Below are 23,910 nucleotides of genomic sequence, written 5' to 3'. Positions count from 1 at the left end.
TCATCTCTCTCTACCTCCTTTCTCTCTCAAACTCACAGGTTCGTGTATGCAGTGCTCACACTATTATTACACCATGCTACAGCTAACATAGTGTCTCTTGTATGTCTTCATTTATGGACAGAAAACCATACAATGCCACCAATGGCAAACCAGATGAAAAGGGGCTTGGCAGAACAGAAGGGGGACGGCATCACTATAATATATTTTGCCATATATCTCCCGGGATGCTTCAAGGAGCGGACTCTGACTCAACAACCGAATTTATGGATGTCTCAGGATCCCCGCTCAGGACATCAGACCTGCTCAACGACAACAAAAAAGATGACTTAGTGGATGCCCCTTTTTCACCATGTGCCTATAATTTTGATGGTCCATACCTCCTCTGTCCCTCTAATTGAGCTTTTGGGAAAGGCCAACTACAAGGAAAAAGTTTAACCTGTGATGCCATCCATGTCATCATGGGCGACCTGTTTCCTCTGAACAAGAGGGGCCTACCCTTCTTCTGCGTGGGGAAAACTATATCCATGGTGGTACAATTCACAAACCGGGCAAAATGTGCTGTTTGTGTTTTTCGCGATAACATTTATTCTGCAGCACATTCAAAATAATTCTCCCAACTCGGGGTCACGTGACCCTTTATGCGGTCACTTCCGCATATTTTGTTACATTTTCGAGCAAGAGTTAAGTTTAAGAGGTATGTCTGAAAGAGTTTGCAATGCCTGGTTCCAGACATTAGCAGATATCTCTGCTTGACAGCTTGGAATACTGTGAGAAGGAAGACAACCTGGTCTCCAAGTGACTCTTCCTTGTAAATTTAATGTTGTGGACTTTTTTGAGTTAGGAGGTTCACATAGAACCGCTTCCATGCTCAGGAGATGTTCTGTTCACCACCCGCGTGTTGGTGCTTCTGGGAACTTAATACGGCAGCCAAAAGATTCCAATGAACCACTCTGTAACCGTGAACTGCCGAGACGGGGAACCGGCCTCACAGACAGGGAACTGCCTAGTGGTCATCTTAATGAGGCCATCTCCGGTGATCAATCGGCAAAGATCCTGCTTCCCAGGGTTCGCTAAATGGCTGCCATTCTGTTTCAATCAATCCATCAGTCAGTGGAACTCAGCAGCTACAATGTATTGTTATATTTCTAAGGTAACATTTTTCTATTGTTACAGTTTGCAGGTCAAACTGCTGGGAAGATTGGCAACAAATGACCACAAACAGGAAAGTGTGACAGGGTCTTGCACTGCTGGGGGAATGTAATACCTGCTATAGAAATCAAAGGATGTTCAGTATAGTAAAACTCATAAAAAATAGTATTAAGAGTTGAATTTAAAAAGATGTAGCAAGTATTATCTAATACTACAGAACTGATATGTGCCTGTCTAAGACATGCAAATGAGCATACAGTAATATTTCCATTTGCTATATACATACACACATATATATATATATATATGTATATAGCAAATGGAAATATTACTGTGTGTTCATTTGCATGTCTTAGACAGGTCTGCAACCCCGGTCTTTCACCATTATCACCCAGCATGCAGCACTTCCACTGCAGCAAGGGATTCTGGGAAATGACATGCGAATGAGCACACAGTGCCACCTTTTGCTTCAAAACCATATAACGTGGTCCCCTATATGCTTAAGCTTGCTGCATTTCACAGCTTTGAGCACAGCCTGGGTTAAGATGCATAGCCAGTAAACCCACCCACAGACAGCTGATATATAATTATATATTAACAAAAAACAAATCTGCGCTAGAAATGGCACTAGGTAAATTAATAAGTGATAATAATTTAATAATATAGTGTAAAGAATATCAGGCACTGGTCAGGAGACCTGTTTGTGGTCATTTGTTGCCAATGTTCCCAGCAGTTTGACCTGCAAACTGTAACAATAGAAAAATGTTACCTTAGAAATATAAGAATACATTGTAGCTGCTGAGTTACACTGACTGATGGATTGATTGAAACAGAATGGCGGCCATTTAGCGAACCCTGGGAAGCAGGATCTTTGCCGATTGATCACCGGAGATGGCCTCTTTAAGATGACCACTAGGCAGTTCCCTGTCTGTGAGGCCGGTTCACTGCCGAGCTAGTAAACCCACCCACAGACAGCTGTTAATATATATAAATATATATAAATATATATATATATATATATATATATATATATATATATATATATATATATATAATCAAAGGCTCCTTACCAGGCAGACCAGAGAATCCAGGGAATCCAAAGTAGGCACAGCAAGGAAGAGACAGCACACTTATTAGCAAAAAGAATTGTATTAGTAAAGCAGGCACAAAACACCAACGTTTCGGTCCTAAATAACAGGACCTTTATCAAGGGAGTGCTACAGGTGCTAAGAAAAAGGTCCTGTTATTTAGGACCAAAACGTTGGTGTTTTGTGCCTGCTTTACTAATACAATTCTTTTTGCTAATAAGTGTGCTGTCTCTTCCTTGCTGTGCCTACTTTGGATTCCCTGGATTCTCTGGTCTGCCTGGTAAGGAGCCTTTGATTATATTCATTCATATGGGACTAAGCACCTGTCTTCATCTGTATTTGTGTGCCATCTGTTCTGTATATATGTATATATATATATATATATATATATATATATATATATATATATATATATATATATATATATATATATATATATATATATATATATATATATATATATATATATATATATATATATATATATATATATATATATTATATAAAAACAAAAAACAAATCGGCGCTAGAAATAGCACTAGGTAAATTAATAAGTGATAATAATGTAATAATATAGTGTAAAGAATATCAGGCACTGGTCAGGAGAAAATATACCATAGGATGCAGCTCTAAAAAGATATGCCTATCCTAAAGAATTGAAAACGAGAAAAAGCGCAACCCCATGTAGCTGATAAAAATGTGGGAAAATGTAATAAAGGTTGGTTACTGAATGTACAAATGACACAAATACAGAAAAAGCATAACAATAAAACAATATATATGTGGATAAAAAATATTGTTTATTTATTTATTATCCACATATATATTGTTTTATTGTTATGCTTCTGCATTTGTGTCATTTGTACATTCAGTAACCAACCTTTATTACATTTTCCCACATTTTTAACAGCTACATGGGATTGCGCTTTTTCTCTTTTCTCTTTTTCAGTGTGTGTGTGTGTGTGTGTGTGTGTGTGTGTGTGTGTGTGTGTGTGTGTGTGTGTGACAAACAGCGCATCAATGAATGTATTTCATACAGTGCAAAATCATATATTGATACTTATCAATATTAATAAGTAAATATAAGGAAGGTGCTAACCCGTGATAACTGTATAAAAAATAAAAGTAGCAACACTCACAAGTGTAACTGGACCATGCTCATTGAGAGATATATTATCTCAAATCAATAGTAGTCACCTCAGGAAAACTTCTTATGCTCAAGAATGAGGGACTATCGCTCCAAATCCGAGGTCCATAATGAAGTGTCACAGTCCATACACATGTATCTTGGAATTGTGGAGTCGTCCAAATAAGGGCTACCACACGCTGCACTTATCATCAGAGATCTGACTCCAAAAGACTGGTCATGGTCCCAAGGCTCAACAAAGTATCCGGCCGCTCCTCCTTCTCTTACTGTGCAACTCACAATTGGAACAGTCTACCAGAGACTCTCACAGCCAACACCAGTCTAAGTTCTTTCAAAACTAAAGTTGTCTCACATTTTAATCTGGTCTGTAACTGTTACATACGCCTATAACATATATGATCTCTTACTGTACATGCAATGTATTGTATATGTAATGTATAACCCTGCTCACTTAATGTAACTATGTATTTGTCACCATGTACAGTATTTGTCATCATAACTCTATGCCCAGGACACACTTGAAAGTGAGAGGTAACTCTTAATGTAATTCTGTCTGGTAAAACTTTTTATAAATAAATGTATCAGCTTTTACTACTCTGTAGCGATGATGTCTCGATACACCAACCGCTCGTGGAGATGCGGTGATGTCATACGTCTAAAACATCCGGGTCCCAACGCGTTTCGTCAACACGTCACTTCATCAGGGGCTTTGTGGATAATGTATATATAAAAACCACGCAGACATGTAGGATATTGCGTGGATTGCTCCTTAAAAAGATGGCCAACTACTTATTCTAAATGTTTCCTGTATGTTTAATAGGATAAATTCAGGGTTTGTCTGTACACTTTAAAAAAAAAAAAAAAAAAAGAAACAAATCTAACAAGTATAAATATTTTTTCGAGATTTTTGTTAAACTATCGCTGTATCCGTGTTAACCAAAGGCTTTGCAGGGTTTTTACAATCTTTACCCGAATCTGGTTGGTGAGAAGATTTATTTGTTGATCTTGTATTCTGTGGAGAAAATGGTAAATTCCCCCAACTGTTTGTCCCTTTGTTCGCTGCTTGTAAAGTAATGAGGCCTTGAGCCCAGGGCCGTCCTAACAGCATTATAGGCCCCCCCCGGGCAAAGCAGTGCACTGGGCCCCGCCAACTCACCGCCACAAGTCGTAATTTGTCTCCTTCTACCGAGTTAGCGGGAGATTGGAATGTTGAGGCGGGCGATCGGAAAATTACTGTTAAATTCTGGTCTGTGCATAGATTAGTGTGGGGCCCCTATGCTCGTGGGTGCCCCCGGGCAACTGCCCAGCGTGCCCATGCGTTAAGACGGCACTGAGGGAGACAAACAAACAAAGGAGGAGACAATGCGTATCTGATGAGCCTGGACTTCAAAAGACCCAGTGATAAGAAAAGTATATTTCATTTTTCAAAGAGTACAAATATGGGCAGATTAAGGTGATTCCATCTTTTGAAGGAATGGGGGTGGTTATATTGAACAATAAGAGGAGTTAGGGGAGGAGTTGTAGGGGGCGGCTATAGGAGCAGTTAGGGGTGGAGTCAGAGAAAGCGGCAATAGGAGCAGTTAGGGGAGGAGTTATAGGGAGCAGCTATAGGAGCAGTTATTGGAAGAGTTATAGGGAGAAGTTATAAGGAGTGGTTATACAGTATAACCACTCCCTATAACTCCTCCCCTAACTGCTCCTATATCCACTTTCTCTAACCCCCCAACTGCTCCCTATAACTCCTCCCCTAACTGCTCCTATATCCACTTTCTCTAACCCCCCAACTGCTCCCTATAACTCCTCCCCTAACTGCTCATCTATCTGCTTCCTCTAACCCTCCAACTGCTCCCTATAACTCCTCCCCTAACTGCTCATATAACTTCTCCTGTAACTTCTACCCTAACTGCTCTTTAACGCTCCCTATAACCCCCTCCCCCCATAGCTACTCCTACAGCCGCTTCCTTTAACTCCTCCAAAACTGCTCCCTCTACAACGTCTCTTCTAACAGCTAGTATGAGTTATACTAGCCATTAAAGTTATACTAGCCGTTAAAGTTATACTAGCCGTTAGAGGAGGAGATATAGAGGGAGCAGTTAAGGGGAGGAGTTATAGGAAGCGGCTGTAGGAGTAGTTAAGGGGAGGAGTTATAGGGAGCGTTAAAGAGCAGTTAGGGGAGAAGTTACAGGAGCAGTTAGGGGAGGAGTTATAGGAACAGTTCGGGGAGAAGTTATAGGAGACATTAGGGGAGGAGTTATAGGGAGCGGATATAAAAGGTGTTACAGGGATTAGTTATAGGAGCAGTGAGGGGAGGAGTTATAGGGAGCAGTGAGGGGAGGAGTTATAGTAGCAGTTAGGGGAGGAGTTATAGGAGCAGTTAGGGGAGGAGTTATAGGGATTAGTTATTGGAGCAGTTAGGGGAGGAGTTAAATGAGCAGTTAGGGGTGGAGTTACAGGGATTAGTTATAGGAGCAGTTAGGGAGGAGTTATAGAAGCAGCTATGGGAGGTGTTATAGGAGGAGTTATAGGGATTAGTTATAGGAGCAGTTAGGGGAGGAGTTACAGAGACCGGATACAGGAGGAGTTATAGTGAGCAGTCGTAGGAGAAATTAGGGGAGGAGTTATAGGAATTCCTAGATATATGCCTAACTATATTAGAAATAATATTAAAAATAATATGAATAAGTGTAATAAATTTACAGAAAAAAATTCTAAGATGAAAGCAATATAATTTCATATATACAGTACAATTATATTTGATTGCAGATATACCTCTAAAACAAGCCATATTCTAAATAATATTACCAATAAATACTTTTGTATTGATTATCTTCTGATTAAATATGGAAAAAACATGATTTTTTTTTCAGTTAAAAACATTTCAGATATAGACTTATTAGCTATTAGAAATATATATTAAAAAAACTAGTCATATTCTAAGTAATACTAAAAATACATATTATTGGATTTCATATTGGCAGGTTAAATATTGAAAACAGCATTTTCTAAGCTACAAAGAACACAATACAGTATATGCCATGATAGATATATTTCTGCAACCCATCATATTCTAAATAAAAACGAAATAAAATGTGTGGTGAAATCCTGAGAGGAAACACAGTCTCCATTCTTTTAAGAATAGATATTTTATGGAATAGTTCACCAAAGCCATATTCCAAATGATATTAAAAATAAATATTAATGGAATTAATGTCTGCAGGTTAAATATCAAGAGGAACATTTTGTAAGATAAAAGGAACATTAGCGTTGATAATAATTTACACACTATTTAAATTTACATAGGGAAAAAAAATAATGTCCAATAAGCCTTCAGAATTTATATATCATGTGTGAGAGAGACTTTGTAACTCCGTCTACAATAACTCACTGGCATGATCTCTGGAGGTTTTTTTGTGTTAATCTCCAGGTAACTAATGGTCTTGAATGTTGTCAAAATCCTATTTTCCTACCCATTACTTATAGGGGAAAAGTGGATCGCTGGCATTTCAGAGCTAGACAATCCTAGTAAAAGTGAGTGATGGTGAAATTCAGCTCTCAAATATCAGAAGAGGTCTGGTGAATACTAACGAGGGAGGGGAAGCTGGTCACAGGTGCAGATGAAAGACAGGGGTCTGGAATTGTATTACAAACCCCGATCCTTCACTATCCAAGGTTCAATTCCACGTAGCGGTAAAAATAAATATACATATATAATATATATATATATATATTTTTTTTTAAGACAGCTATATTATCAGCTTCCTTAGAATGATGTACTGCAATCGTCCTTAAATTATTTGCTTCGTGTATGCTTTAAATTAAATAAATAATAATAATTAAGCTCCGTTCAATTCTAATATCTGGTAATTTAGCGCGGATGGGGATCAATAAAACGTAGGCTCCTACGCTTTTCATATTTTTGTCAACTTCTTATTTCCAGTATATATGTGTCTACATATGCTAATAAAATCACCTTTATCCTGCGGGTGTAAACATTTGTTGGCCAGTCCATTTTGTATTTACTGTACTGTACACGTAGTAGGCAGGGTAATAGTGGGGCAGTTATAAGGGGCAGCTATTTCTTTGCCATGCTTTTACCGCTTTGACTGGGTGAAATAAATGACTTCAGTAACATCTGTTCTGCAGGATCAGAAAACCGGAGAATAATCTGATTGCAGAGTCTCTAACAAGTCCTGCGTTTGAAAAAGAAATAACCTTAATACTGACAGCCAGACTTGAACCCTGACTCCCAGCAGCTGTGGTGTGTGTGTACTGTATATCTGTCCATATTAGCAGCTCGTCTGAATTGCCCCTTCATTGTTTAAGTCCCATGGCCCTGTCCCCCTTCTTCTGCTCTCTTCTGTAAGCCCGGCACAGGGGAAGTCTCCGCGTTGTGCACTGCCTGTGTTACATTTTCTTTCTTCTCGGTGGCTACAGCAGGTTTTCACATATGGGAAGGGAATATGTTAAATCCCAATGAGAAATATTACAAGCTCGCCTTGCAAGATCTAAGACGTCGCCATAGAGTCGGCTGCACAGCAAACATTTGCCGCAGTGCGCATGCAGCCACCTGGGCTGAAGAACTATCAATCTAATAGCTATGAATCTATAGATCTATCTTTCCGTCTGTCTGTCTATCTATCTATCTATCTATCTATCTATCTATCTATCTATCTATCTATCTATCTATCTATCTATCTATCTATCTATCTATCTGTCAATCAATCTGTCATTTAATCTATATATGCATCTATGTATGTATCTATGTACAGTATGTATCTATGTATCTATGTACAGTATGTATCTATATATGTATCTATGTATCTACTGTATCTATCTGTCTGACTGTCTGTCTGTCTGTCTGACTGTCTGTCTATATGATATCTGACACAGGAGCACATTACCCGAGCTCACCTTCATTGTGAGAGTAACTCATATTTTCATCACAATCCGCTTCTTACACACTGCACTTGCCCCTAAAACCCTTCAATGGGATTGTCTTCTTAAAGACTCGGGGTCACTCTCTTACATGTAGCACCCTTATCCACCCCCACCCCCCCTATGGGAGTTTGGCTCTTCCTGGATAAGTGTCTCATGTTACCGGTGTGGTGGTGCAAACCTGTAGGCTCGCAGAAGGCTGAGTGCTCCGCAGGGGGTGTTCGGGAGATTCAACAGGGCAGATTTTATAGATCAGGTCTCATAGTGCAGCGCCTCCAACTTGCAGGGCTCCTGCCAGGGACAGAAGTTTGCCCCACAAGCACTCCTCCTTCAAGGACACACTCAGGCCAGTGATGGTACAACTGGTTTTATTAAAGTTGACCCAACCTTCAACTTCCCTGGATCAGACCCCTGGAGCTTGAGGCCCCAAGAGCCCATCCTTAAGCCCCTCACCTTGTGATGGGGCAAAGTAGAATCACTCCCATTCCCACAGAGGGAGGGAAAGGAACACACAATTTAGTGGAGCGCCAACCTTTATACCTGGGGAGTGGTTTGTAACCCAGCCCCATAACAGGGCAGGCCCAGGTACTGACAGGCATCACACCACTTGCATGTGATCCAGTCAGTACCTTCCCAGGCATGACACTCCTAACTGCCATTAGGCCTGCACCTGGATATAATAACATTGAATCTATCCAGTCTGCAACTTGCAAGCTAGGCCCTGTGCAGGAGTTTAACCCCAACACTGCCTGTTCCTATCAGGACTTATAATGTTAGAGCCAAATAAAGGTATAGCCTGAGGCAAAAACAAAAGAACAAGGCGCACAACGCACATAGTGAAGTATAATTTAAAAAGTGAATTTTACTAAAGGGTAATTAGTTCTGCGTACATCAAGGTAAATACAAATGAGCAGTGGGTTAGTGGGTTTACCACACCAGTAGACGGCTGAAAACGGCACTCTTTACTCGATCTCGGGGAGCAATGGGCCAGCAGTCATCTATCCCGACAGATGGTCCCTCTACACATGTAGAATCCAAGACACTCCGTCTCAGAGTAGTAAGCAGGTCTGTCCTTGGTTCAAAGTCCCGTAGCACAAAGCTCAAACTGGTGTGTAGCAGCCTCCGTTAGTGCCCGCACAACCGAACACCACTCGCACACCGCTTCGCCTCGTGGAGCGCCCGATGATGACGTCACGGACCACTCATTCACTTCTGGGAGGAGTCCGCTATAGCACACAACGTACGGGGCAACGCAGGATACACGGAGAGGCACAGCATACACACAGGATACAAACAGCAGCAAGGGCTGTCACAAAAATCAAGGGAAAACAAACTGGAAGTGTTCTCAGCAACAAGAGGGTATGAAAATTGAGCAATGACACCCTCCAACGCGTTTTGTAACACACGGTTACTTCTTCAGGCTCTAGGCTACATACCCACATCAGCTGCCCCCATAGACTTTATTTGTATCACCCTCTAATACACATCAGCTGCCTCCTATATGTTAGTAGTATCATCCTTTTGCACACATCAGTTAACAATGTAGACTTTAATAGTATCAACCTTTTACATTAGTTGTCCCATAAAACGCAACATAATTGCCCATTTGCATATATCAGCTGCCTCAATACACTTCAATAGGATAACCCTCTAAAAGGTTGGGATAACTCTCACACAGACATTAGTTCCCCCCACTTATAAAATGTACTTTAATAGGATCACCCTCTTACACGCATCAGCTGCCCCATAGACTTTAATAGGATTCCCCTCTTACACACATCAGCTGCCCCATAGACTTTAATAGGATCCCCCTCTTACACACATCAGCTGCTCCAGAGACTTTAATAGGATCCCCCTCTTAGACACATCAGCTGCCCCCATAGACTTTAATAGGATCACCCTCTTACACGCATCAGCTGCCCCCATAGACTTTAATAGGATTGCCCTCTTACACACATCAACTGCCCCTATAGACTTTAATAGGATCGCCCTCTTACACACATCAGCTGCCCCATAGACATTAATAGGATCCCCCTCTTACACACATCAGCTGCCCCATAGACATTAATAGGATCCCCCTCTTACACACATCAGCTGCCACCATAGACTTTAATAGGATCACCCTTTTACACACATCAACTGCCCCCATAGACTTTAATAGGATCGCCCTCTTACACACATTAGCTGCCCCTTAAGACTTTAATAGGATCGCCCTCTTACACACATCAACTGCCCCTAGAGACTTTAATAGGATCACCCTCTTACACACATCAGCTGCCCCCAGAGACTTTAATAGGATCACCCTCTTACACACATTAGCTGCCCCTATAGACTTTAATAGGATCGCCCTCTTACACACATCAGCTGCCCCCATAGACTTTAATAAGATCACCCTCTTACACACATCAGCTGCCCCCATAGACTTTAATAAGATCACCCTCTTACACACATCAGCTGGCCCCATATTCTTTAATAGGATTGCCCTCTTACACACATCAGCTGCCCCTATAGACTTTAATAGGATCGCCCTCTTACACACATCAGCTGCCCCCATAGACTTTAATAGGATCCCCCTCTTACACACATGAGCTGCCCCATAGACATTGATAGGATCCCCCTCTTACACACATCAGCTGCCACCATAGACTTTAATAGAATCACCCTTTTACACACATCAACTGCCCCCATATACTTTAATAGGATCGCCCTCTTACACACATTAGCTGCCCCCATAGACTTTAATAGGATCGCCCTCTTACACACATTAGCTGCCCCCATAGACTTTAATAGGATCACCCTCTTACACACATCAGCTGCCCCCATAGACTTTAATAGGATCACCCTCTTACACACATCAGCTGCCCCCATAGACTTTAATAGAATCGCCCCCCTACACACATCAGCTGCCCCCATAGACTTTAATAGGATCGCCCCCCTACACACATCAGCTGCCCCCAGAGACTTTAATAGGATCACCCTCTTACACACATCAGCTGCCCCCATAGACTTTAATAGGATCGCCCTCTTACACACATCAGCTGCCCCATAGACTTTAATAGGATCCCCCTCTTACACAAATCAGCTGCCCCATAGACATTAATAGGATCCCCCTCTTACACACATCAGCTGCCCCCATAGACTTTAATAGAATCGCCCCCCTACACACATCAGCTGCCACCATAGACTTTAATAGGATCCCCCTCTTACACACATCAGCTGCCACCATAGACTTTAATAGAATCGCCCCCCTACACACATCAGCTGCCCCCATAGACTTTAATAGGATCCCCTCTTACACACATCAGCTGCCCCCATAGACTTTAATAGGATCGCCCTCCTACACACATCAGCTGCCCCCATAGACTTTAATAGGATCGCCCTCCTACACACATCAGCTGCCCCCATAGACTTTAATAGGATCACCCTCTTACACACATCAGCTGCCCCCATAGACTTTAATAGGATCGCCCTCCTACACACGTCAGCTGCCCCCATACATTTCAATGGGATCCACCTCTGTGGGCGCATCTACTGTACAGGTATAAGCGCCACAAGTCTTATCGTTTACATTACCAGGGCGCTGAAACAGCCAAGCGTATCAACAAACAAAACAGAATTGTACCCATAACTCAAAGGTTAGAAGGGAAGCATTCTGAGCGATACTGTTCTGGCCACATCACAAGCCTCTAATATCTTTGCTACAAGTTGACATTTCCGAAGCCAGAGATGGAACAATTCCTGAAAGGTTTCATTTTCTTCCCCTGGCTGAAACATGATTAAGGGAAGGGAGACACGTTTCATATGATTGTTGGGTGACTCGTATCGCCATCAAATAGGAGAGAAAATGTATATATATATATATATATATATATATATATATATATATATTTAACCCTTTCACTGCCGGAAGGGCCTATATACCCTTGAACGTTGCGGAATAACCTTGGATGGACCTTGGATGTTAACGGGGGACACTGAATATTTCCTGATCCCATATGCCGAGTCAGCTACGTGACAGCGATCCTTCTTCGGCTGCGCTTATAGCTCCGGCGACGGTGACGTCTCGTCAAAACAAATGCATTGCCGCCGTCGCGTGCGCTTATAGTAAACGCGACGGAGCGACGGATTTGGCCGCGATTGCTGGAAGTCATCTCTATTTGATTTTTCCAGCGACCGTCGCCTGACGTCGCCGGCACTATAAGCGCAGCCTTAGGTCGAGATCATACTGTGTGTGTTGGCGTTTGCGCGCGCGTGTGCACACACACACGCCAAGCACAAAGTGCAGGGTCTCTTGAGGGCGCTCCTAGTGTGCGTACGACGGAGTGACGCGTTTTGAAAAGACAAGAAAAGTGTCTTTTCAAGCGGCAGCCGCGTCACGGTCGCGTCACGTGAGCGGTTCGGCCAATCACGGCGAACCAGCTCTGTGATGTCATGGCCATGCCCCGGCAATGCCCCAGCCACGCCCCCCAATAGTCTCCTACATTATGCGCACAGACAGCGTGTGCTACTGCAGCAAGGGCTCGCACTCTCGCGAGCAAGAGGAGTGTATGAGCTCGGCCTTGTTCTCTCTCCTGTTTCAAGGCCTCTCTTTGCCATATAAAAATATCTGTTAGAGAGGGTTGGGGTTCCTTACAATGCATCTGATCTCAGACGCGCTATTTGAGAGGGTCGGGGTTCCTTACAATGCATCTGATCTCAGACGCGCTATTAGAGAGGGTCGGGGTTCCTTACAATGCATCTGATCTCAGACGCGCTATTAGAGAGGGTTGGGGTTCCTTACAATGCATCTGATCTCAGACGCGCTATTTGAGAGGGTCGGGGTTCCTTACAATGCATCTGATCTCAGACACACTATTAGAGAGGGTTGGGGTTCCTTACAATGCATCTGATCTCAGACGCGCTATTAGAGAGGGTTGGGGATCCTTACAATGCATCTGATCTTAGACACGCTATTAGAGAGGGTTGAGGTTCCTTACAATGCATCTGATCTCAGATGCGCTATTAGAGAGGGTTGGGGCTCCTTAAAATGCATCTGATCTTAGACACGGTATTAGAGAGGGTTGGGGATCCTTACAATGCATCTGATCTCAGACGCGTTATTAGAGAGGGTTGGGGATCCTTGCAATGTATCTGATCTCAGACGCGCTATTAGAGAGGGTTGGGGTTCCTTACAATGCATCTGATCTCAGACGCATTATTAGAGAGGGTCGGGGTTCCTTACAATGCATCTGATCTCAGACGCGCTATTAGAGAGGGTTGGGGTTCCTTACAATGCATCTGATCTCAGGCACGCTATTAGAGAGGGTTGGGGTTCCTTACAATGCATCTGACCTCAGAAGCGCTATTAGAGAGGGTTGGGGTTCCTTACAATGCATCTGATCTCAGGCGCGCTATTAGAGAGGGTTGGGGTTCCTTAAAATGCATCTGATCTCAGACACGCTATTAGAGAGGGTTGGGGTTCCTTACAATGCATCTGATCTCACACACGCTATTAGAGAGGGTTGGGGCTCCTTGCAATGCATCTGATCTCAGACACGCTATTAGAGAGGGTTGGGGTTCCTTGCAATGCATCTGATCTCATACGCGCTATTAGAGAGGGTTGGGGTTCCTTACAATGCATCTGACCTCAGACGCGCTATTGGAGAGGGTTGGGGTTCCTTACAATGCATCTGATCTCAGGCGCGCTATTAGAGAGGGTTGGGGTTCCTTAAAATGCATCTGATCTCAGGCGCGCTATTAGAGAGGACTGGGGTTCCTTACAATGTATCTGATCTCAGATGCCCTATTAGAGAGGGTTGGGGTTCCTTACAATGCATCTGATCTCAGACACGCTATTAGAGAGGGTTGGGGTTCCTTACAATGCATCTGATCTCACACACGCTATTAGAGAGGGTTGGGGCTCCTTGCAATGCATCTGATCTCAGACACGCTATTAGAGAGGGTTGGGGTTCCTTGCAATGCATCTGATCTCATACGCGCTATTAGAGAGGGTTGGGGTTCCTTGCAATGCATCTGATCTCATACGCGCTATTAGAGAGGGTTGGGGTTCCTTGCAATGCATCTGATCTCAGACGTGCTATTAGCGAGGGTCGGGGTTCCTTACAATGCATCTGATCTCAGACGCGCTATTAGAGAGGGTTGGGGTTCCTTACAATGCATCTGATCTCAGACGCGCTATTAGAGAGGGTTGGGGTTCCTTACAATGTATCTGATCTCAGACGCGCTATTAGAGAGGGTCGGAGTTCCTTACAATGCATCTGATCTCAGACGCGCTATTAGCGAGGGTTGGGGTTCCTTACAATGCATCTGATCTCAGACGTTCTATTAGCGAGGGTTGGGGTTCCTTGCAATGCATCTGATCTCAGACGTGCTATTAGCGAGGGTTGGGGTTCCTTACAATGCATCTGATCTCAGACGTGCTATTAGCGAGGGTCGGGGTTCCTCAGAATTTCCCATACTGTAGGATTCTTTAAAACAAAAAAAGGTTGGAAACCACTGCTCTAGAGGTTCCCTTTGTGTCTGATATTGTGTATTCAACAAGAGTTTGCACGGGCTAATCCCTCTCTCTGCCTCCCCTTATCTTTATTGCCTCTCTGATAATGACAAGGTGAGCTGAGGATTCAAGAAAATACTTGATTGCCAAACAGTCTCCCCAAACCAGAAGCCCCCCAAGGAAATGGAATTTGCACTGAATTCTACTTAAAACCCAAAGCAAATATTTGCTTTTGGGATGGTTAGATTAGTTTGGGAAGGAGAATTCTTTACAAGCGAGTTTTTGTTCTTGCCAGCGCTCTCTGCCCACCGCGCACACTGTATGCTCTGTTACTGAAGTGTAGCCATAGAGGGGTCTGACTTCAGAGAAGGATTGGTAGCAGATTAAAGTGGAGGGCTGGTGAATTCCATTACCCGGACCAATTTCTTTCTTATAGAAAGGTGTTGACATTTTTACTTCAGCGGCAGACTTCTTTCTCCGCAGAGTTATTAAAGAGGACCGGGGTTTTGGTGTCTTTTCTGTTTTTAATCAATGGGAGAATTGTGAATGATTCTCTTTTGAATGAAAGTTAACTCACTCCTGACACAGGATTCTGCCCCCTTTTGCCCCCCTGACACAGGATTTTGCCCTGTCCACATCTTGATGCAGACTGATGTCCCCTTCCACCCCCTGACCCAGACTGCTGCCCTCTTCTACCCCCTAACACAGGCTGCTGCCCCCTTCTACCTCCCTGCCACAGGCTGCTGCCCCCTTCTGCCCCCTGACACAGGCTGCTGTCTCCTTCTACCCCCTGACACATGCTGCTGCCCCTTTCTACCCCCTAACCCAGACTGCTGTCCTCTTATATCCCCTGATACAGAATGCTGCCCCCTCATACGCCCTAATATACACTGCTGCCCCCTCCTACTCCTGACACAGACTGCTACCCCCGCTTAAACTCTGACACAGACTGCTGCCCCTTCTACCTCCTGACCCTGTTGCCCCTTTCTGCCCTGTGACCCAGGCTGCTGCCCACTTTAACCCACTGACACAGATTGCTGCCCCTCTTATGCCCTCAGTCTGCTGCCCCTCGTACACCCTGATACTGTCCTGAAAGTACCCCCTGACACATGCCTTCAAACAGTCTGCTGCCCCTCACATCCCTGTCTGCTGCCCCTCATACCCCCTCGTACCCCCTTAACCGCTTCCCCCTTCTACCCGCTGACACAGGCCGCTGGCCCCTTCTACCCACTGATACAGTCTGCTCTGATGTTCCCTGACTGCCGGAATCTTAAACTGTCCCTTTAGCTATACACCACCCACACACCTCCTTGTGTTCCACCTCTGCTCATCAAAACACCAAGACACAATTGTGGGTGAAAATGGCCACCACATTGTATTCCCAATATCATGCGTAAATGAAGAGGACCCTTGTCAGCACCATGTATATGCAGAGTCCCAGACAAACGCCTATACCAGCCAATCCATGCTCGGTGGGACAACAGTAGCAACCAGGAAGTGGCCTGAAAGAGGAGACAAAACAGTTCCCCTGTGCCTAAAAGTCCCGGATCCCACTGGACAAGTATGATGTCTCGTACGCTCCCTGATGTACCGAACAGTGCTTGTTCTCCTGCTACTTCATCTAGTTATTATGTTCAACACTGCTGCCTCCCTCCAATCTTGCCATAATGCTTATTGCCACACTTGCCATGCATTCTTACCCAGCACACAAACATTTTTTTTTTTGCCTTTGCCACGCAGCCATCCATGGGTCTTAAATGATGGCAGAAATCCCGGTCTAAACTTTTGCAGAGAAGAAATGGGTACAGCGCCGGGACTCGTGCCCCTTAGATGAATTCAGATGAATAACGACAATGCAATCTATCTATATATTTCTCAAACCGTCGTATGTGTGTTTGCCTGTCTGTCCTGTCCCTAGGGGCAATCACATTGGACCTTTGGCCCGTCACTGGGCCGGCCGCCCCCGCACACACACACACACACACGCCGCCACCTCCCGCCCAGGTAAGTCACACCACTGCGCGTCCCGCCTCAACTTATGGCACCAGTAACTCACCTATTTCAGGCGCGCAACCTTGCACCTCAGGCCAGTACCCAGGCCCACACATGGCGCTTCCTGCCGCCGCCTGCACGCGCCTCCGTCAGCCGGACGACACATCGGGGGACCAATCGGTGAGAGAGATAGTCACGGGGAACGGTGAGAGCGAGCCCCGAGTCACGGGGAATGTGGGAATGTGGGCAAGTGGTCACCTGGGGTGGGGAGAGCGAGTCACGGGGAACGGGGGAGCAAAGAGCGAGTCACGGGGAACGGGGGGCGAAGAGCGAGACACGGGGAACGGGGGGGCAAAGAGCGAGTCACGGGGAACGGGGGAGCGGAGAGCAAGTCACGGGGAATGGGGGGACGAAGAGCGAGTCACGGGGAACGGGGAGGCGAAGAGCGAGTCACGGGGAACGGGGGGGGGGGGGGGGCGAAGAGCGAGTCACGGGGAACGGGGGAGCGAAGAGAGAGTCACGGGGAATGGGGGGGGGGGCAAAGAGCGAGTCACGGGGAACGGGGGGGGCGAAGAGCGAGTCACGGGAACGGGGGGGCTAAGAGCAAGTCACTGGGAATGGGGGGGGGGGGCGAAGAGCGAGCCATGGGGAACGGGGGGTGAAGAGCGAGTCACGGGAAACGGGTGGGGCGAAGAGCGAGCCCCGAGCCATCGGTGAACCAAGAAGGGGGAGCAGACAGCCACCCAGCCAGCAGGGGGACGGGCGCCCGGACGGGGGGGGGGGGGGGGCATGCGAATACATAAATTATGACAATACATATGCCCCCTGCTCTCCACCCCCCCACTCCCCTTTCCCCCCCTTTCCTACGCCCCACTCCCCTTTCCCCCCCCCACTCCCCTTTCCCCCCCCCACTCCCCTTTCCCAACCCACTCCCCTTCCCCCCCCTCCTCCCCTTTCCCCCCGATCCTCCCCTTCCCCCCCATCTCCCCTTTGCCCCCCCATCTCCCCTTTCCCCCCCTCCTCCCCTTTCCCCCCTCCTCCCCTTTCCCCCCTCCTCCCCTTTCCCCCCCTCCTCCCCTTTCCCCCCCTCCTCCCCTTTCCCCCCCCTCCTCCACTTTCCCCCCCTCCTCCACTTTCCCCCCCTCCTCCCCTTCCCCTCCCCTTCCCCTCCCCCTCCTCCCCTTTCCCTCCCCCTCCTCCCCTTTCCCTCCCCCTCCACCCCCCTTCCCTTCCTTCCACCACCCTTCCCCCCCTCCCCCTTCCACCCCCTTCCCCCCTCCTCCCCTTTCCCTCCCCCTCCTCCCCTTTCCCTCCCCCTCCTCCCCTTTCCCTCCCCCTCCACCCCCCTTCCCTTCCTTCCACCACCCTTCCCCCCCTCCCCCTCCCACCCCCTTCCCCCGCTAACACCCCCTTCCCCCCTCCCCCCCTCCCACCCCTTCCCCCCCTCCCCCCCCTTCCCCCTCTCCTCCACCCCTTCCCCCCTCCTCCACCCCTCCACCCCCCCTCCACCCCCCCTCCACCCCCCCTCCACCCCCTCCACCACCCCCTCCTTCCCTTCCCGCCGCCCTTCGCCTTCCTGCCCGCCTTCCCGCCTCCCCACCCCCCGCCTTCCCTCCTCTGCTTTCGCGCCCACCTGCCCTTACTCCGGCCACCTCTGCCTTTCACCCACCGCCTCACAGCCACTGCACGCACTCAACAGACACCCGCCACACTCGACACATACCTGCCACCACACACACCTGCTGCCTCCCGCCCCTACGCACCAACATCCCTGACCCACCGCCTCACACCCTAGCAGGACCCCCACTCACAGACAGCACTCACAACCCACGCGCCACCTGACGCCTCACACCCTAGCAGGACACACTCCTCACATTTGTACATCTGTTATGTCACCAAAATATACATTGTACTGTGGTGTGTTTACAATAAATCATTTTTAAACAACATCGTATTACATTTTATTCCATCTTTCTTTTCAACATTATTATCCAACCTTTACAAAAAATAGTCACCTATTGTTCCACGATTTATAAATAATACTACCTATTACGCATTTACATCCCGGGCAATGCCGGGTCTCTCAGCTAGTTATAAATAAAGAACAAAATAAGAACAAAATAAAGCATGAACCTAGTGAAAAGTCCCAAATAATGGGCTGCCAGCTGGTGGCTACCCCTGGAAGCCATCTCACTGTTCCTCGGATATTTGTTTTTCTAACTTTGGTCACCCTGATCCATTTCCACACCCAATCCTTGCTGCCTTGCCTTCAGCATACAATGTCTTCATACCTCAGAGACCCACGTGCGTTGTTACAAGCATGAAATACCCATTCTCTGCTGCCGCATTCGCTAGAGATAGGCACGTTTTTGGGGGTGGATCGTCTGGTTCCTTTGGTGCGCGGATTTCCGCGAATCGATCTCAAAAAGAGGCCGATTCGCGTTTGGCGGAATTTAAAAAAAATTATTATTACCAATACACTCCGGGGATTCCACCACCCGCGGACGGGTTTGCAGAATCCGCCAACGGTTTGCTGAAGCCGCAAATTGGATTCCATCAATTCGTCCACGGGTTGTATCCAACGGCGGATTTTGATGAATTCGAGCGGATTGAAGCCGACCGAAACGCGTCGGCTGATTTTACACGGCGAAACGGATTTTGGGGAGGCGGAAATGCGAAAAAAATCCGGCAATCGTACTTTGGTTCGGATTCGCCGCCTATCTCTAGTGTTCACCTCCCTGGATGCTTTTTAAACTCCATGGTGCTCACTATGCAAAATGTAGCATAAAGTGAGCCTGGTAGAGCTAATGTATTGCATTGTGTTCCTGCAGGGGCGCCGACGAGTATTCTAAAACTTGCCTTAAACATGCCTTGGAAAATCTGGGGCTATCACCAACAAGACCCAGGTACATGCTGGGTACATGCTGGGTACATGCTGGGTACATGCTGGGTACATGCTGGGTACATGCTGGTTACATGCCTGGTACATGCTGGTTACATGCCTGGTACATGCTGGGTACATGCTGGGTACATGCTGGGTACATGCTGCAAACATTTCAGTGACATTTCTGCAGAGACTAATGGCCCATCGGATTAACACAGCAGGGGTCCCTGGCGGTCCCATTTCATTTGAATGGGACTGCCAGGGACCCCCGCTGTTAATCTGATGGGCCATTAGTCTTTCTGCAGAAATGTCACTGAAATGTTGCAGCATGTACCCAGCATGTACCCAGCATGTACCAGGCATGTAACCAGCATGTACCCAGCATGTACCCAGCATGTACCCAGCATGTACCCAGCATGTACCCAGCATGTACCCAGCATGTACCTGGATCTTGCTGGTGATACCCCCAGATTTGTTTTAGAGTACTCGTCGGCGCTACATTAGGCTCGTACAACTTTATCTTGGATATTGGAAGCCCTGGGAAATCATCCCCAACCATGCTTGGCCCCGTCCCCACCGGAGCAGCCACTCTATCACTATCTTATGCCAGTCATTATAGCCTCTCAAATATGTGCCCCTCTTCACCGCCTCTTCCCTCTAGAGCTTTAATAACTGCTTCTCCCTCAGGCTTGAGTTGCCCAGTAGAAATGTCTTTCTTTTTGCCGTAGACTGTATAAGCTCCGGTTCTGTATGTGCTATACTGTATTTGAGCTGTTTAATCTGTTTGTGACGATCTGCTACTTAAAGCAGCGGTTGTGCAAACTGGGGGGGGGGGGCGGTAGATTTTTCTGGGGGGTCGCGGGCTGTTGCAGGGGTCCCACGCTCTTTCACCAGGCATTTAATTTAATGCCGGGGGATCGCGCAAGGCCTCTGCAACAAAAAAAAAAACTTGATTTGACCTGACATCACGTGACCCCCGGAGCGTCATTTGGCGAGACTGGAAGGTAGGAGGGGGGGGGGGGAGACGCAGCTTTGGACGCGATGGGGAAAGGGGTGTCGGGGGCGTGTGGGAGTTTGTGGCAGTGACGGAGCTGGTTCGCCCTCGTTGGGGCGAACCGCTCGACGTGACCCGGCCAGTCGTACGACAGAAACAAAATGTATTGGTTTCCTCGCGCATCGTCGAGCGCCGGCGTCTGCATCTACGCGTTTCACTTTGGATAGCTTCGTCGTGACTCCTGACAAAGCCATCCAAAGTGAAACGCGAAGGGTCGCCGCTGCTGGTGTGTCTCACAGACTCCAATCCGCCCTCCCGACTCGGCTGGGATCCTCCTCCTTCCGAGACCGGATGTACGTCACAACCTGGAAGTGACGCGACGGAGAGGTTCCAGGCGGAGGCGGCGGTGAGAGCTCCTCATCTGATACACACCACATTTTTATGTGCCCTATGGCACTGTGTAAGTGTTTCATTTATATCTTAACCTTATAAAGTATTTTGTATCCGTTCTGGATTGCACTATGTTGGCATCCTCGTAACTCCCGCACTGCCATTTGACAACGCTATGTCTACATCACATTATATTGGATCCTGAGCCTGGACACCACACCACATAGGGGAAAGATAACCCACCTGCACTTGGGTAGGATCCACATCGCCACTTGCCACAGTTTTGGAACTGCTCATTCGACATTGGCAAAATGTGAGTTCCCATTTCAAAGGTCTTCTTCCGTTCTCCACACATAAATGATCAAACATATTTGCACTATTATGTCTTTCTTTTTTTTTTTATGTACCGTACGTACTACGTTGACCTCTGCGCTCCCCTACTTTTGAGAACAAAACTTCTACAAAGTGAACTCCACGGACCGGTCATTAAGCGTTTTTTTGAGCAGCATTTTATACACTTTTTGTCGTCACATTTTTTGCACAATAAGTGTCACTTTATTCACAGATTGTTTACATTCTTGTGTTATTCAGCAACGTATATTCACTTTATTGCACTTATGTGCACATGTTGTGGTGATCTTCACAGGAGCGCCCTTTTCTTTGGCCGCGCTCATAGTGACGGCGACGTCGCCCGAAAACAAATGCATTGTCGCCGCCGCCGCGTGCGCTTATAGTAAGCGACAAAGCGACGGGGCGACGCGATTTTTGGTAGCCGTAATTATTAGATTTTTCAGGGGCTGTCGCCTCATGTGACAGCCCCTGAACCAATCAGGAGCCTGGCGCCTGCGCCGCCGCCGCAAAGCAAAATACAACTTTCGCTTGCAGCGACAGCGACGGCTGACGTCACGTGTCGCGTCGCCGGCACTATAGGCGCGGCCTGAGTTGTTTGCACCACACAATCAAGCCTAATAAAATACACACAGTTCTAATATACATGGGCAACACACTATTTCACATGGGGGAACAAAAGCACTTACTGGGCGGCCATTTTGACTACCTAAGATGGCCATGTTGACGAATAGGGGGCACCCAGCGGGTTTAACCTTTAACATGCACGCCAGGCTGCCCCTAACATCACACATACTGCGTTTTATTCCCCCCCCTCCCTCACTGTTAAAGCCATTTTTAATGAGTATTAATGTCTCAAGCTTCCTTGGGTGGCTTCAGCAGCTATTTATAAGTGCGCCGCTCTTTTGAAATAGGCGGCCATCCTGTGAACCCAGGGAAGCAGCATCTTTGCCGATCGATGGCAGGAGAACGGATCGAGCGGGAGCGTAGGTAATTACATTTCCGTAAAGCTAAGCAACTCCTGCATTATAAAAAATAAATGTGAACTGTTTTTGCTAGGTGTTCTCCTATGAGTAATGTAGCTTTCGTTCCATGCTGCTCATCAGCATCCGGGGGGGGGTCACGTGATCTAACGAAGCATATTGGCAAATCTGCTTCTAATCTGCAACCATACCGCAATAATGAAAAGCCTGCTGTATATCATGTATACATCTCCATGCATAAATACATAATATCCTTAATATCAGCATATTAAGCTGGGTCAGCGGATCTATTGATGGGGTGTTTACCTTACTTAATCGCTGGCTGATTTGTAATGAGATTGTTTAGCCCGGGCTTCTTCAATGCATTTTCCACTTCCCCTACGCGTGCCGACTTTATCAATATTAGTCCCTTTAAGATATAGGGGAGGGGCGCGCAAACTTTTTTTTGTTCGCGCGCCCCCTGCCTGCTCTCCCGCCCTGCTCGTGCCCGCCCCACCCCCCCCCCCTTACCTTTCCTCCTGCATCGGTTGTTGCAATTTGACACCGCGGCCTCATTTGACTCCACGTTGTCATGGCGACGCGTCGCCAGAAGCCGCAGGAGACAAGGAAAGAGACATAGAGAGGCCTTGCGTGCTCCCCCGGCATTTTATTTAAATGTTGTGGGGAAGAGCTTGGGGACTGTAAGCACCAAGCCCCCGTCCCCCCAGAAACTTTTGCACCTCCCCCCCTCAGTTTGTGCACCCCTTATATAGGGCATCAGCCTGGACTGACAGCAGCAAGCTCTCAATTCACACAGCATTTCTCATATTGTCTGTGTTACAAACAGGGAGAATACATTGCTTCCTCCAATCAAACTTCCATTCGGCAGCACGGCCATCCCATAACAAGGGTAACGCTCGCCTGCTGCCCATGAACCATCAATACAGTAGCCCTTGCAAAAACCTTTGGAGTAATAGAGTTAAAATGGCACTGCTCTCTTATGAAGAGTAGTTGCGGTCCCTAACTTGATCATGTTATATATTGTGTGTCAACCAAGTTTATTACTCATTTTGTGTATTGGGGGGGGGGGGGGGTGTGAGTTACATTGTTGGATGAGAAGAGGACTTGAATTGCCAAGCCAGAGTATTTTTCTGCCCCTGGCAATCTGACATCTCGCACCAGATTGGTCCCGGACTTAAAAGGATGATTCCGAACCACAAAATACCAATGATATAGCTATACCACTAGCTAGAGAACTTGGGTGCGGAGCTTGGGTAGGATGAAGGAGAATCTGGCGCTACTGCGAGCGGCAAAAATCCAGGCAACTTCCGTTTTGTAAGAGAGGTAACTTTATCCCGACATCACACACACACATAGAACCCAGGCTACACCTCTGCCTCCCCCTCAACGCGTTTCACGCTATGGAACAGCGCTTCAAGCGCTGTTCCATAGCGTGAAACGCGTTGAGGGGGAAGGCAGAGGTGTAGCCTGGGTTCTATGTGTGTGTGATGTCGGGATAAAGTTACCT

At 46.8% G+C, this 23,910-nt stretch overlaps 1 protein-coding gene across 2 annotated transcripts in view; it reads left to right on the top strand.

Annotated features, from left to right (window-relative positions):
• Positions 1-1,368, top strand: part of LOC142471389 (cytokine receptor common subunit beta-like) — a 48,789-nt gene extending 47,421 nt beyond the window's left edge. Inside the window, exon 14 of one of the 2 annotated variants that reach the window (XM_075578194.1) lies at positions 122-1,368. In XM_075578194.1, the coding sequence (XP_075434309.1) occupies positions 122-398 (277 nt within the window). In that variant the 3' untranslated portion in view covers positions 399-1,368. The remainder of the gene's footprint in view (positions 1-121) is intronic. The other variant, XM_075578195.1, reaches the window with a different exon arrangement.
• Positions 1,369-23,910: the final 22,542 nt, after the last annotated feature.

The sequence above is a fragment of the Ascaphus truei genome, chromosome 20 (assembly GCF_040206685.1).
Source record: "Ascaphus truei isolate aAscTru1 chromosome 20, aAscTru1.hap1, whole genome shotgun sequence".
In the NCBI taxonomy this organism is placed as follows: domain Eukaryota; kingdom Metazoa; phylum Chordata; class Amphibia; order Anura; family Ascaphidae; genus Ascaphus; species Ascaphus truei.
This window is presented reverse-complemented; position numbering and strand designations above follow the sequence as displayed.